General features: G+C 40.6%; 1 protein-coding gene across 1 annotated transcript; it reads right to left on the bottom strand.

The window, feature by feature from the left end:
- Positions 1–701: 701 nt before the first annotated feature.
- Positions 702–2079, bottom strand: LOC133707333 (TIP41-like protein). The gene is made up of 3 exons (XM_062132886.1): positions 1928–2079; positions 942–1034; positions 702–776 (listed from the first exon to the last, which is right to left on the bottom strand). Exons 1-3 carry the CDS (start codon positions 2033–2035, stop codon positions 717–719), a joined length of 261 nt encoding a protein of 86 aa, XP_061988870.1. The 5' UTR covers positions 2036–2079; the 3' UTR covers positions 702–716.
- Between the last annotated feature and the right edge of the window lie 13125 nt (positions 2080–15204).

The following is a 15204-nucleotide window of genomic DNA, read 5'->3' as shown; positions in this document are numbered from 1 at the left end:
TTTGTGACGGAAAAAACTTTTCGCGACGGAAAATTAAGCCTTTTGCGACGGAAATGTTGGCGTTCATAACTGCAATAGGTGGCGTCACAAAATCCATTTGCGACGGTAAAATGCTGTCGCAAAAAAGTATTTGCGACGGAAAACTGTTGCCGTCGCAATGGCTAAACTATTTGCGACGGACACTTTGCCGTCGCAAAAAGATATTTCATTTTAAAAAAAAATTGGGGGTGAATTTGTTGCGACGGATACTTTGCCGTCGCAAAAGAATATTTCATTTATAAAAAAAAAATGGTGTGAATTGCACACCAAAGCTAGTACCATCTGCAGCAAATATCATAAATTGAAAAATATTATGAAACCCATCATCTATAACCAACCAACAATCACAATTCTAAGACCAACCAAAGGTTGTTAAAAAACAAAGATCAGCCAAAGCTTTCTCAACTTTCTTTCAACTTCTAGCTCATCTTGCTTCATCAATAATTTACAATCACAACAGGATCACTGCCTGAAATGTAAATAAAATCACGACATGCATTTGTAATAAACACTCTATAAAAAGTAAGGAAAAGATGAGAAACTTTGTTGTAAAAGCATCAAAAATAGTACCTGTAGCCTGAAATTTCTTTTTGGTTCCACTTCATGCCTCAAAGTGGCTGCATTTCATTCTATACATCCACATTCCAATTTCAGTTATTCACTAAGAGATTATTTTTCTAGTCTGTCTTTCTATTACTACATATAATGGAATGAAGAACAGGATATAATAAACTGAACTACAAAATGAAAGAAAATGCAGTTGTAAGCAAGAAATAGAATAAGAATATCAACGAAGGTTCAAAGAAACTTTTACATTCAATAGGATCCACCACACTGACAAAACATTTGAAATTTATCCTCATGCATTAAGATAATTTACAGTGTTACATGTTACTAGATACCTTTAGCTTTTGGGTCTTGCTCATGACCACAGGAAGCCTTTGGCTGATGATACTTGGATCATTGTAGGCAGCAGCTTCAGAAGGGTATCCCTTCTGCATTGTTTAAATTAGAAAAAGAGAATGAGCAATGGAAAGACCTTTGTTTTATGACAAATACAAGAGAAAATACTTATGATAAAATCGTCTTTTCATATTACAGGAAGGAAGGTGTAATGAGAAGGATGATAATCAGGAAATATTAGACAACAAGTAGCATATAGAAAAAATCAGTGGCCAGTTTACCCAATATCGGCTAAATATCAGTTAGCTGATTAAACATATCAAGTCTACCCAATAAACCCACAATGAAGATAATAAAAGAATGCCATGTAGAATAGCATTGTATCTTGCTTCTACAAAATCTTTAAGCAAATCTTGCTATGCTTAGTTAACTACCATATTAGATTTCAGTAGGAAACAAAACTTGACTTGAAGACAAAATTTACAACCACAGGTTGACAAGATATACTCCTTACTTAAAATCCAAATTCTAACAGACTTCCATTATTATGATTTACTTATCTTGCAAATCTTTGATATTACATGCTTGACCTAAGGATGAGCAGATTGCCAAAATTTATCCAGATTAGAAGATTGAACGGTGCAAGAAAGAACTGTGCGATATGAATTCCATCTGTTAACAAAATCTGAACGATTGAACTTTGAAGGACTTCATAACCTAATTAGTTAGATATGCCGAACAATTAGAGGATCAAACTTTATATATCTTTTCCTAAAAGAATGCTTCAACCAAGTATTATCCCTCAAAAGTTCCTGGACCTGGCTAGTCATTGGTTTACAAAAAGCCTGTTGAGTTTCCATAAGTCGCATATCAAAATCATTTTGGGAAAGTAGGGGAGATTCACAAATCAGAAGCATAGTTTTGTTTCCACATAGTAGAGACAAAACTACACATGTTTGACAGTGAGCATAGAACTTGAACTTACTGCAGCCAAAGCTTGAAATGTAGCTTCTCTCCAGCAGCTCTCTCGAAGAATAATGGGATTTACATTATCTCCAAAAGCACAGTGCATACGGGTATCCCTTAATCTCATAAGCACTCCATCAACTCTAAGCTGCAAGAAGATCTCAATCAGTGAGTTTCAATATCAAAGGCTACAGAAAGAAGCAGTGACTAACATTTATTATATAGTTACCAAAAAGCATCAATTAGTTAAGACATGTTTAAGCTTAAAACAGAGTTTCGAAAGAGCTTGTGCCAAAAAAGTAAATACCATAAAGAAATGATATATCTTTCAATATCAAAGGCAACAGAAAGAAGCAGTGACTGACATTTATTATATAGGTACCAAAAAGCATCAATTAGTTAACACATGTTTAAGCTTAAAACAGAGTTTCGAAAGAGCTTGTGCGAAAAAAGTAAATAGAATAAAGAAATGATATATTGTGTTTGGTTAATATAACATTTAGGTAGAAATTAAAAGAACTAAGAAGATTAGCTCACCCAAAAATGCAAAGAGAAAACAACCCACGGGAACTCAAAAACAATTTAGATCCAGAACCTCCTTACCCGGATCGAATCTTCATTTTGACTCAGCTGAAAGGTAGTCATGCTCGATCTCCAGGCGCTCGAGGGCCTTCTGGTGGGCCCAGGTCTCGGTGGTGGGATCGGACTTCGCATTGAGTCCGACGCCGAGGATGACGATGGTGAGAAAGCTGGTGACATAGCAGGGGAGCTCCCAATCATCCCATTTTCGAGACTGGCCTGGAGGTAGAGGGGTTTGGTTGAAGAGGTAGCCTTTGGGTTGTTCTTCGTGGCCGGGACTGGCCCAGCGGCTAGGGTTGGTGGCGGAGCCGCCGCGGGTTCGGGGGGTTTGGATGAGGCACGCGGAGCATTTTGGGAGCGAGTATGACTTTCTCTCGCTCGGAGAAGAGAAAGAGAGAAAGGAGTGACCAGAGTTAAAAGATGACATGGTGAGCTTGGTAGTGATGGTGGAGAGCTCGGTGGTGGTGGATTTGGTCGTAAAGAAAATAAAAGGAAAAGAGAATGAAAGAAATTAAAAGGAAAAAAGAGAAAGGAAATTGAACATGGGTACAGTGGACATTTTACCATCCACCTCGCTTACATGGCGCTGACGTGGCATCTAATTGTGTGCCACGTCAGCTAGTTAACGAAGCATTTGGACGGTGAGGACCTATTAGACGGAAATTGTGACCTCAGGGACTTTTCAGATTAAATTAGAATGTCAGGGACTGAAACGATAACAGAGTCATAGTACAGGGACTAAACAGAATTTTCCCCTAAAATAAACGTCCATTGCACGAGTATGAAGCTATTATCTACACCACATGCATGTGAGCTTTTTAAGATAGCAAGTTGATGTTATTTCAAGGTGAGAGAGAAAGGAACGTAGATAGCAACAAGTATTCATATGAAAATAGAATTATCAAGTATTCATATGAAAATAGAATTATTTGAGGCTAAGGCACAAGAAGATATTGAGATAGATATTGATGTTTTTTGGTGCATCATCGTTATGACAAAATGGCCCTCAAAGTATAGTGATTAGTCACTGTCGTAATATTTAGGGGTGGGCGCGGGTCGGGTCGGACCGGTTTTGGGCTAAAACCGCATCCGACCCGTATTCTTCGGTGGGCTGAATATTAGGACCGGAAACTGAATGTTAATGGACTGGGCCGAAAAATTCGGGTGACCCGAACTTTCAAGTCGGCCCGGTTCGGTTTCGGTTGATCGGCGTCGTCGCTCATCGTCGTTGGTAGGCGGCGTTGTGCAGAATTTTAGATCGAAGGTTGAAGAGTCGGGCTCGGCGTTGTGCAAATCGAAGGCGTCGGCAGGCGGCGTTGATAGGCTGAGGATCGAGCTCGGCGTTGTGCAGATCAAAGGTGTTGGTAGGTGGCGTTGGTCAGCGATGTGGTAGTTGTTGGTCGGCGGCTGTGAGAGACTGATATAGTGGTTGGTCGAGAGAGATGAGAGGCCGAGAGAGATAAGAGGAGAAATGAGAGGCTGAGTTAGAGTCGGGGAGAGAAATCAGGTAAGGTCAAGTTCACATGAAACCAATCAGAAACCAATCAGAAGTTGACACTTATTAAAAATAATGAAAATTAATATTTTATATAAATTCAGCCGGTTCGGTTTATTCCGATCAGTTCAGATTGAGAACCCGGGTCTGGCCCGGTTCGATCCGGTCCGGTCCGGTTTGATGCATTTTTCTTCACTGTTTTTTCCGGTTCGGTAACCAGAACCCTTTTCCCGGCCCGGTTCTGCTGGTTTTCTGCTCCCGGTTCGGTTTTTGCCCACCCCTAGTAATATTAAGGCACAATAAGTTTTTACTTTTTAATTTTTGGCAAAGGGTAATAACATTAAAAACACGAGAAAAGAACCCTTGACAAATACAAGTACAACAAACAAAATTACACAAACTCTAGCCTAGCCTCTACAAGTGAGGAGGACAAGGAAATTAAGGCACAAGAAGTTGACATATGAAATTAACAACTTAGAAGCTCCTCTTTTTGCCTTTTAGGATAGAGTATTTCCTTGTTTGCTTTTTAATATGGCGTATAATTAGGGATTGACATTGATATAACCCAACGCCCATTTGATCCAGGACGTACACCACAACCTGGTATAAGGCTGTCAATGGGTCATGTCGGGTTAGGTTCGTGTCGGGTCAAGGTATTTGTCGTATCGCAAGATACAAACTCAAACCCAACCCATTTAATAATCATGTCAAAAATTTAAACCCAAACCCAATATTTTGCTTTATAATTATTGGATTTCATTATTTATGAATTATATATAATTATTTATATTCGTCTTGTGGAGTTTTTAGTGAATTTAATCAATTTATGCATTTTTTTTAGTTAAATGGGTCGCATTGTTAATCCTTAAATGAGTCATTTTGTCTAACACGACACAACCTATTTATTAAACGGGTTACCCGTTTCCAACCCGCTTAACCCATTTAATAAATAGGTTGTGTCGTGTTAGACAAAATGACTCATTTAAGGATTAACAATGCGACCCATTTAACTAAAAAAAATGCATAAATTGATTAAATTCACTAAAAACTCCACAAGACGAATATAAATAATTATATATAATTCATAAATAATGAAATCCAATAATTATAAAGCAAAATATTTCAAATTGTCTAATCCTATGATCAAATACTCCCAACATCCAAAATTTCGGGTTATACGGGTTCACTTCGTGTTGGCGGGTTGACCCGTGGCCAACTCATTTATTAAATGGGTCATGACGGGTTGACCCACGGCCGACCCGCTTTTTAATCTTGCGGGTTCAACCGGCTTTATTTCGTGCGGGTTTCGAGTCGAGTTATTGGGTCGTGTCGGAATTGACAGCCTTAATCTGGTAGCAAAGAGATTTAAATATCACAACTACTAGATCGGTGAGTTAATATAAACTAAAAATCACATATTGTTCCATCTCTTTTTCTTTTTTCCCCTCAATTCACTCATGAATTGACACAACCATGAGGGTAAAATGATAAGCTTCTATAGAGTTTGTATGAAACCTAAAAGGCAGTTGTTAATGATCATATTTATAATACATATTTATCATCTTGGTCATACATTAATGAATCCGGCAACCGGTCACCTTGGGACAGATATTGATGTTTGTTGGTGCATCATTATGACAAAATAACACTGAAAGCCCCCATTTGCTATGCCACATACCTAAACTTACTTATTTACTTTTCATTCAGACGGTAAATAATTAAGAATCTTACTTTTTACCTTCGTTTCGATCATTTAAGGGACTAAAAGTTGAATTTTTGTTAAGTTTAGTTTTTGAGGAAACTTCATTTTGGAAAGTTGTAGAGCATATTAAACTGAGTTCGTGGACATACGACATGCTAAAATCAGAATTCGTATGAAGAAGTTACGATATGAAAAGAAGAAAGTTACTATTTCAAAAACTTACTATAAATAGCGAGATGTAAAGGGAAGCTTTCCATTTCCAGAAAGTTTCCATTTTAGTAAGAGAAGCCTAATTCCCAATTATCCCTATCACAGAGCCGAATACTGACCCCAGACTATCGGGCCGGTTGAATTCGACACGCCTCTTCACGGCTACCGCTAGCTCCAATTTGCAGCGGAGAAAGAGAGTCAAAGCTATAATCTTTTCGGCAATTCGTCGCCCTTGACCCGGTTCGATCTCCGAAATTCGTCCATTTAAGCCAGCACCACCACCCATTTTTGGAAGCCCTTGCCGCCATGGTTCTAGCCATCAAGCCATCGACATCGAATCGATCGGAGGAAGAAGAATCGAAGACTTGAGCATTTCGGGCTCCCAAAGTGTTCGAGGTGAATTTCGGCTTCCTCTATTAAAACTGGACTTTTTGTAGTTGTAAAACTTGTTAGGAATGTTGTAATTAATAATTTGGCGAAGGTCTTTATACCCAATCTAGGGTTGGAGTTGGCGGTGCGTAGAGCCTACGCGTAGCCGCTTTCCGCACATGGGGGCGCGTTCGGCCTTTTGTGGTTGTCTACTTTGTTGTGTTGGGTAGAGCTTAGTATTAAGAGCTTGTAGATATGGATTTTGTATCGATTGGTGGACGTTTGATAATGATCAAAATTTCTGAATCGATTCGGGAAGATCTGACCGTTGGATCAACCACATTTTTCAATAGGTTGTTATAGTTATTGAATTAACATAGCCTATGAAAATTGAGCTTGTTTCGATATGATTTCGAGCTTTTGAAGAATTATTGTTTAGGAGTTTTGATTTTGTTATCATTAATTATTATCATTTTGTTCAGGACGACATGCACATCAAGTTAGAGGAGAAATTCATCGGACGGCTGTCATAACCGAATTTCAGTGAGTGGACCTTTGCTTTTAAATTAAATTGAATGCAATATATATTTTCGAGTATTAAATTATCGTATTGATTTTTGTGATAATATTTGAGTATGATTAATTTATCATGATTTATGAAGTTGATTAAATTGAAATTGAGTTTTACTTTCTATTGGGTCGATTTAATTGGATTTCGATTAAATTCAACTAGATATGGATTTAGTCGACTAAATTGAATTAAATCCATATCTACAAGCTCACTATATCAACTAAATTTAGTTGATATAGTGAGTTTTGCTGTTGGGTCGATTAAATTGAAATTCAGTTTTACTTTCTATTGGGTCGATTTAATTGAATTTCGAGCTATTGAGCACCACGCGCCGCCTTTCCAAAGTCAAAACCAGCATGACCCAGCCATCCAGAATGTAGAGAATACCAAGTGGAGCAACTTTAATACCTGGAGTTCAATCCAAATTGGCCTAGATCGCCGACGATCACCGCCGCTAGCCAAAAACCACTGTTCACTGAGAGTTGCAGCTCCACACTGAAAATCAATCAACACCACTACCAAGGATCGAAAGAGGATGCTGCCAAGAACAAAAAACGACTGCTTTCAGGTCCAGCCATGGTCAGAAATGGGAGAACCGATAGGATCCGCCGCCGCCTAACTTCGCTGCCTCATATTACTCCACCGTGGGTAAGAATCAGTGTTAGAGACCACCTCAGGAAGGACCGGAAGGAGAAGAGGAGTCGATCTGGGTTGGTGCCATAGCCTGGAGATACTGGAGAAGCAAGTTCCGGTCAGGTTAAGAAAACGGGTCCGGGTCGGATTTACCGAAAAATAAAGAGAGAATAAGTTCTGGAATTTTCTGGAAAACTTGCAAAAATGGGAAAGTGAGCTCTTTTTCCAGAAATTTCCCTATTTATACAAAATTTCTAAAAATGGAAATAACTTCCGTTGACCATAACTTTCTCGTACCAACTTCGATTTATGTGTACCTCATGTTCATGAACTCGTATTGACACGATCTACAACTTTCGTGCAGGAAGTTTTCGGAGAATCACAACATATGAAAAGTTAAACTTCCAGCTCCCTAAAACGACGCGTTCTGAATAATTACTCGTTCGAAAAATAATTTCAAATCATGAATAATATACGAACAAAGCATAACAACATTAATTAATACAACTGGTTCATTATTAATTGCAAGAATTAAATAGCGAAAATCTAGGTCATCACAGAAATAAATTATGAATGATGATTATGTTAGCGCATGCATGCATTACATGGTCGGTAGTACCCTCCAAGCTCCAGGTAATAATCTAGTCGGCAGTACCCTCCGATGCGTCATCAAGTCGACAATACCTTCTAGATGGCATGAGATAGTTAGTTGGCAGTACCCTCTAACTGCCGCCTTATAGTATACCTGATTCGGTGCCTATACTAGCGCCTCACGCGTAATACAACACGGTCATCAAGTTTAGGGCAAATAAATTAAGCTCCAAGTATCGTACCCAAGGGAATAGGGAACCCCCACTTGGTTACTGACAACTAAGCACAAATACAAATTATCCTAGCAACAAGTATCCGAAATTGTGATTTTTGATTGTGAATACTTACTTAAACTAAATATGAGATCCAAAAACAGAAAATTGCTAAAAATAAAACTGCAATGCTAAAGTAATTTGCGAAAAATTCAAGACAAGAGAGTGTTGGGTGCTAGGGAGGTTCCTTCACCCAAATCCTATGTGCCAGAAGCTAATCTAATGTAGATGCAAAATTCTTCATTTGGCGGTAGTCGTATCCTAGGCAGTTCAAGGCTCAAGGACTATATATTCTCAATTACGGTATTAATGTGCCGTTTCAAGGGTCACACAAACTCAATTAGAGAGAGCTAGAGCCGGTTCAAGGGTCTCTAAGTCGCTCTAATTGGCATAAAGCTCAAGAATTTGACCACTAAGCGATTCACCCTCGCAATCATGCGGCGGGTGTAAATCACCATGCTTATAACCCCTACAATACCAAATTGAGGGTTCTAGCTTAGGAATTAGAGGGGGTCAAGCCTCTAACTCCATCCTAGACATGCTCAAAATACATACCCTAGAGTTGACTAGGCTCCTAGACATGCATTTCAACCCAACAAAAATTGATATAAGCATCCATCAAATTAAATTGCATCATGAAATTAAAATAGGCATCCTTGACATAAAATTTGGGCTAGGGCACACAACCCTAGCCCCCAACAAAATTTCTACTCACTACCCATAATCAAAACAACATCAATTTCAATATACATCAATTGAAGAGGAAAAAGGTGAAGAGAAGTGGAAAGTCACAAGAACAAGTCACAATTGCTATAGAGCAAAAATGACAAGTCTTGATTTATAACCTCCCACTTTTACCCAAGTCTAAATCTTGATAGTGATGAAGCCTTTGATGCTTGGAGTGGTTCTCCTTTAAATCCCCTTCAAATCTTGACAAAACCGATGAGATTTGGTGTAGAGATGTGATAGAAAAGAAGGAGAGAAGATGGGTAATTTTGGTGAGGTAGAGTGGATCTTGGTGAGGTGGTTGGATTTTTGGTGAGGAGAAGGGAAAAATGGAGAATTGGAATTATGGGTGGTCTGGGCGTGTTCTGCTGGGAGAAGAGGAAGAATGGTATTTTTAATGGGATCTGGGCGCGGTGGTCTGCTCAAGAGGAAGAATGAGGGTCTCCAATTAAATGAGTGTGGCTGGAATGGTTTCGTGAGAAAGAGGTAGGATAAGGGACACATGGCAAGGCTGCCATGGTTTAGGGGTGGAGAGTGATGTCAGAAAAATGAAAGAGGAAGAGTGTTGTGCGTTTTGGCAGCAAACGGAAGAAAGAAACGCTGCTCCCTCTTTGCATGATTAAACCAAAGTGATTAATTGTACAGCTGCCATGTGTCATCTTCTGAGTGGCTGAATTCAACGCTTCACATAGACTAGTTCATAGAAGTGAAGCACCTCTGCCACGGTAGGCCCTTCACATCCCGACAGCTGCTAGAGCGAGTTCATCGCCATCAACAGCCGCCACATATTAGGACAAATCTGTCCAAACGCGAGGTTGAACTCGCAAACCAAAATTTGAAGGTTGGGCAGTAGCGGGAATGTCACTCCCTGGCGGAAGATCGCCTCATGCACGGTGGCATGCCCTGCTAGCAGAATTGACGCTTTCTCATCCTTTAGCGGCGGACGCAACTTCACTACGCCAGGCAGACGAAACTCCCGCTTTAGTCGGTTCACGGTGGCCACAGTCATCGGCCCGCCCTCCTCGTCCACTGGAGTCCCATCATGAAGAACCCAGGCTGACTCAATCTCTTCTCCGCCAACATCTCCCCCGTCAGCAGAACCGCTAGCGGTGCTGTTACTCGCTAGCCTCTCCTCACGCCGATCACGGGCGGCAGCGTCCTCTCTTGCCCTAGAACTCTCCGGTCGCCCACCTCGTGCCATGGCTACTTCCCAGGGTATGGTTTGTAAAGGTTCGATGTCTAGCGGTTCCGGCAGTGAGGTTCCTGCAGGAGCAGACGGACGCAACGAGTCAAAAAAATATCCTATCTGCCACGCTGAGCAACACGTCAGACCCGGAATCCTCACTACTCGAGATCTCTACGATGCTAGTCATCACAAACCCTATAACCCAAACCAGTCAGTTCCAACAAGATCTAAACTATCCCTATGTCAGATTATAGCAAAGAACATCAAGAACACCCATTCCCAGAAACCCAGAAAGTGCCAAAACAAGAACAAAACGGATATACACTCAAACCCAAATTCGACCATCTAGCAAGGCAAGAAACCTCAACCCTCTGTAAAACACCAAAAACCCACCCCCAAACACAATTCTAGACCCTTAGATACACCGGGAAATGGTAGAACCACTTCGAAACGACAAAACTAGAAACTGACAAACAAAAGAAAATCCAATACAACAGGGGCTCAATTCAGAATACCAACCTCAAAGATGAAAATCCTGGTGTTCTCGAGGGTGCTCGTCTTCGCTTCAAGGGGTCTGCGTCCTCTAGGGATCGATAGCTTCACAGAATCGTGGAATCTTCCTCTCAGATTTCAGGGCGAAGCTTGAAGACGACGATATGAGTTCAAAGTACAAAGTGTCAAACTACTCAGTTTCCCTTCTTTTATGTCAACATCAAACCGATCTAGGCCGTCTGCTGAAAAACGACATCGCACCACAGCCATACACGTGTCCCACGAACGCACTTACTCTCCGGATTAACCGAGGCGTCGCCTCGGTTACAAAATCAATAATTACTCGCATTAATGGTGAAGAGACGGGAGTGCTGAGGAGACGTTATCACGCACGCCAACCCAATACATTTCAGCCACATGTCGGGGGCAGTCAGACGAAGCGTCTACTCGAAGTAACCGTCCACAAAGCAGGTATACTAACCGTCAAGGGCGAGAGTCTCCGCTAAGCGCAACTCCGCTAGCGGAACTTCTCCCTTTTCACCTTGCAAGCGATAGTCTCCGCTAAGCGCAACTCTGCTAGCGGAACTTCTCCCTTTTCACCTTGCAAGCGAGAGTCTCCGCTAAGCGCAACTCCGCTAGCGGAACTTCTCCCTTTTCACCTTGCAAGCGAGAGTCTCCGCTAAGCTCAAATCCGCTAGCGGAACTTCTCCCTTCTCACCTGGCAAGCGAGATAGTCTCCGCTAAGCGCAACACCGCTAGCGAAACTTCTCCCTTCTCACCTTGCAAGCGAGATAGTCTCCGCTAAGCGCAACTCCGCTAGCGGAACTTCTCCCTTCTCATCTTGCAGGCGAGATAGTCTCCGCTAAGCGCAACACTGCTACGGAAGCTTCTCCCTTCTCATCTTGCAAGCGAGAGAGTCTCCGCTGAAAGCAACACCACTCACTGGGCTACCACCAAGAAAGTCCCTGCGACACTGCTTGCCACTTACTATCAGCGGAAGGACTTCCGCCAACGGCGATTCCCTAGGCAACGCCTTACTCTGACAATGACCGCCACGCGGTGTTGCAGTCAGACCATGGTCCTCCTGGACAAGTAAGGGGACACGTCAACAGTCTTGGACGGCCCTGATCAGGCACGTTGACCCCTGCCGCTTGGGTATCAAAGATTGGGCTCGCTACCCAACCCGGCCAAAGGCATGGTTCACGATAATCCATAACCAACAACCCACTAAGGGCATGGTTCACGATAACATGCCATGGTCACATTTGTGACCTCCCAATCTCCACAGATCAAAACATTTAAAGAAGTCACGTTAGACTTAAATATATTACTCAAATCTAAATAAAAGATTTCCCGTAATTGATCCCTATCAATTACTCCCATTACAAAAGACCTCACATAAATTAAGTCACCTCTGACCTAAAAATGTTTCACAAATCACAATACTTTTCAAACAATATAACTCAACACATTTCCACAATATATTGTTTTTCCGTAAGTAAACTCTCAAAACAATAATATGAACACAATCATGCATATTGTTTCACCACCACAAAATCCACCAATATATATATATATATATATATATATTTCACGTAAATATATATATATACGTAGACATTCACTCAGGAATACCTACTAATACCAACTATAGTTTGCAGTTAATTAAATAACCTCTAAAACTATAAAAGTAACTCCGTTCGTAAATGAACAATGTGAGATTACTCACCTCGAAATTCCCGCTACATCTTCACACAACTTAAATAAATTACCGGACGCACTGTCATTCACCTAAAGAAAGTACAGCCTCGATTCAGTACAAGAATCACAAAAAACATAATTATACAACTATCCAACGATCGAATCCTCACGGATCGCTTTTAGGATCATCTTCTCAAAATTATACGATGATCAGATCCTCACAGATCATTTGTAGGATCATCCTCTCAAAATTATACAATGATCTAACGGTCGAATCCTCACGGATCGCCTTTAGAATCATCCTCTTAAAATTATACAACGATCTAACGGTCAGATCCTTACAAATTGCCTTTAGGATCATCCTCTCAAAATTATACGACGATCCAACTGTCAGATCCTCATCCGAGACCACCCAAATTCTCCGGAACACTTCTACGGTCAATACAATAGAACTACAAGTCGATCGGATGGCGGGATCCTCACGGATCGAAAACTGAGACGATCGAAACCATAAAAACTCCAACATATTCATACGGTTATATATCAAAATGCTTGTATCGACGAGTAGATGGTATATAGAACCAGAAACTGTCCCTGACATGGCAGGAAACTCCGCCAAGCGCCGCCGGGTCAACCTCAAAACCACAACAATCCAACCGGTCAAAATGTAGATAATGAAGAAAGGAACAACTTTCATACCTGGAGCTAAGTCCGATTCAGCCTAGATCGGCCGGAATCAAGTCTACAATCTGGAAAAACCTCCACCATTGAGCTTCAATTCACGATCCCGGCCACCACACTTTGAATAGTCCTTCAAGGCGGGTATGGTTGTGATCTAGGGGAGGAGAGGTTTCCAACGAGGTAAGGATCGGACCCAGACACCTCCAGAATCGAGATCGCCGATCAGGTCTATTTCCTTGCTCCGATCTGCCGCCTCCGGTGGTTGTCGTCACTGGTGAAGGTCAGAGGGAGGAAGAGGAGGTGCCGGAGAACAAGTCTGCTTTGGTGGCGTCGCCGGAGGACGTCAGAGCTAGCAGGACAACTCGGGTCGGGTCAGTCGAAAAACCTGGGTACTTAAGGTTTTGGCCGAGAGAGAGAGAGAGTCTCCAAAATTGGAAATTTTGGAAATAAAGAAATAATTTCAAGAAATTTCCAAATGCAAACTTTTTCTGACGGCTATAACTTCTTCATACAAACTCCAATTTTTGTGTTCCATATGTCCACAAACTCGTATCGACACGCTCTACAACTTTCATGAAGGAAGTTTTCAGAGAAACCCAACATATAAAAAGTCAAACTTCGTGACCCCCTAAAACGTTGCATTTCGAATAAAAATTTGTCCAAAAATAATTCCATTGCACAGACAACATACAAACAAAGCATAATACTCAAAATTCGTACAATTAGTCCTTTATTAAATTACAAAATCAATTAATGAAAATTTAGGTCTTCACAATAGTAGTCGCCACTCCCGTCATTGATGTAGGTTATATGTTTAACCTAGTTGTATTCTATTCAGTTCATTGTCTTGTTGTTCTGTTGACCATCTTTCAGTTGTATTAGTCAGAAGATTGAAATTTGAGATTATGATTAAGTTTTTTGGTATTTTACTTGGTGGAAGTTGAATATTTGAGAAGAGCATCTAGGCTCAGTAGAGATGTAGTTTCGGTTGGCAATTGTAGTGTTTAATAGTTCACAGGTTTTGATAGTCCACTTTTAGGGTAGATTCTGCCAAATTTGTGGTAGCATTTCCCTTAAGGTGGGCCCCGCAAGGTCACTTCGGATTTCTGGATGAAATCCGGGGCTGGTTCTGTCGGCAGTAACCTCCGATGAGTCATCTGATCTACAGTACCCTTAATATGTCATAAGAGAGTTAGTTGGCAGTACTCTCCGATGCATCACCTGGTCAATTGTACCCTCCAGGTGACATGAGATGACTAGTCAGTAGTTCCTTCTAGTCATCGTGTATTTTAAATGAGACGAATTACGGTATATTTTGAGAGTCTAGTATGTTTTTAAATATTTTTGGGATACTTCTTTTTTAAATGAGATATCTTACAGTATATTTTGAGATATCTTTATCAGAGGATTTGAAAGAATTTTGAGTTGATTTATATAGTCTTTTGAGATTTCAGTACTAGAGTCTGATTAAGAGTATTTTCACGAAACTCATACTGCGTGCTTGGTTTTAAATGAAAACAAATTTTGAGAAAACATTAAATGTTATTTTATTTACTTGAAATTTATTTATTTTTCGTCCACTCACTCTAATGATTTTCAAATGCTTTTCCCTGAGCTTTTCGATTATTCATGTCCAGTTTGTAAACTAAACTAGTTGAGGTCAAGCTTAACTGGAGTCGAGGTATAGTCATCACTGCTTCCGCATTGTAGGATTTATGTATCCTATTCTTGTATCTTGTTTATCATGTGAAAGTATTATATTGCTCTGATTACCAAACTCTTGTTTGATTGTAAATGGAGATGATTCATAACTATATTATGTTATATTTCAATTATGGAGTTTGGTTGAGAATTTTGGCGAGCAAGAAGACTCCAGGAGTTGAGGGTGGTTGTGGATTTGAGAAGTTTTAGATTGTTTTTACAGGTTTGATGTTTTGGGTAGTCCCCACTTTTAGAGGTAGTTCCGCCAAATTTATGGTGAAATTTCTTCTAAAGTGGGCTCGGCAGCGTCACTTCGAATTTTAGAATGAAATCCGAGGCAGGTGCTGTCAACATCACCTTCCATATATATATATATATTTACATAAC

This window comes from Rosa rugosa, chromosome 4, assembly GCF_958449725.1.
Source record: "Rosa rugosa chromosome 4, drRosRugo1.1, whole genome shotgun sequence".
Taxonomy (NCBI): domain Eukaryota; kingdom Viridiplantae; phylum Streptophyta; class Magnoliopsida; order Rosales; family Rosaceae; genus Rosa; species Rosa rugosa.
This window is presented reverse-complemented; position numbering and strand designations above follow the sequence as displayed.

Excerpts from the sequence above, each read along its gene's own strand:
- LOC133707333 (XM_062132886.1), bottom strand. The coding sequence starts at position 2,035 with ATGAGATTAAGGGATACCCGTATGCACTGTGCTTTTGGAGATAATGTA. Across the intron at positions 1,035-1,927 it reads CATTTCAAGCTTTGGCTGCA|AAGGGATACCCTTCTGAAGC; the intron begins GTAAGTTCAAGT and ends TAAACAATGCAG. Across the intron at positions 777-941 it reads GCAAGACCCAAAAGCTAAAG|TTCAGTTTATTATATCCTGT; the intron begins GTATCTAGTAAC and ends TTCATTTTGTAG.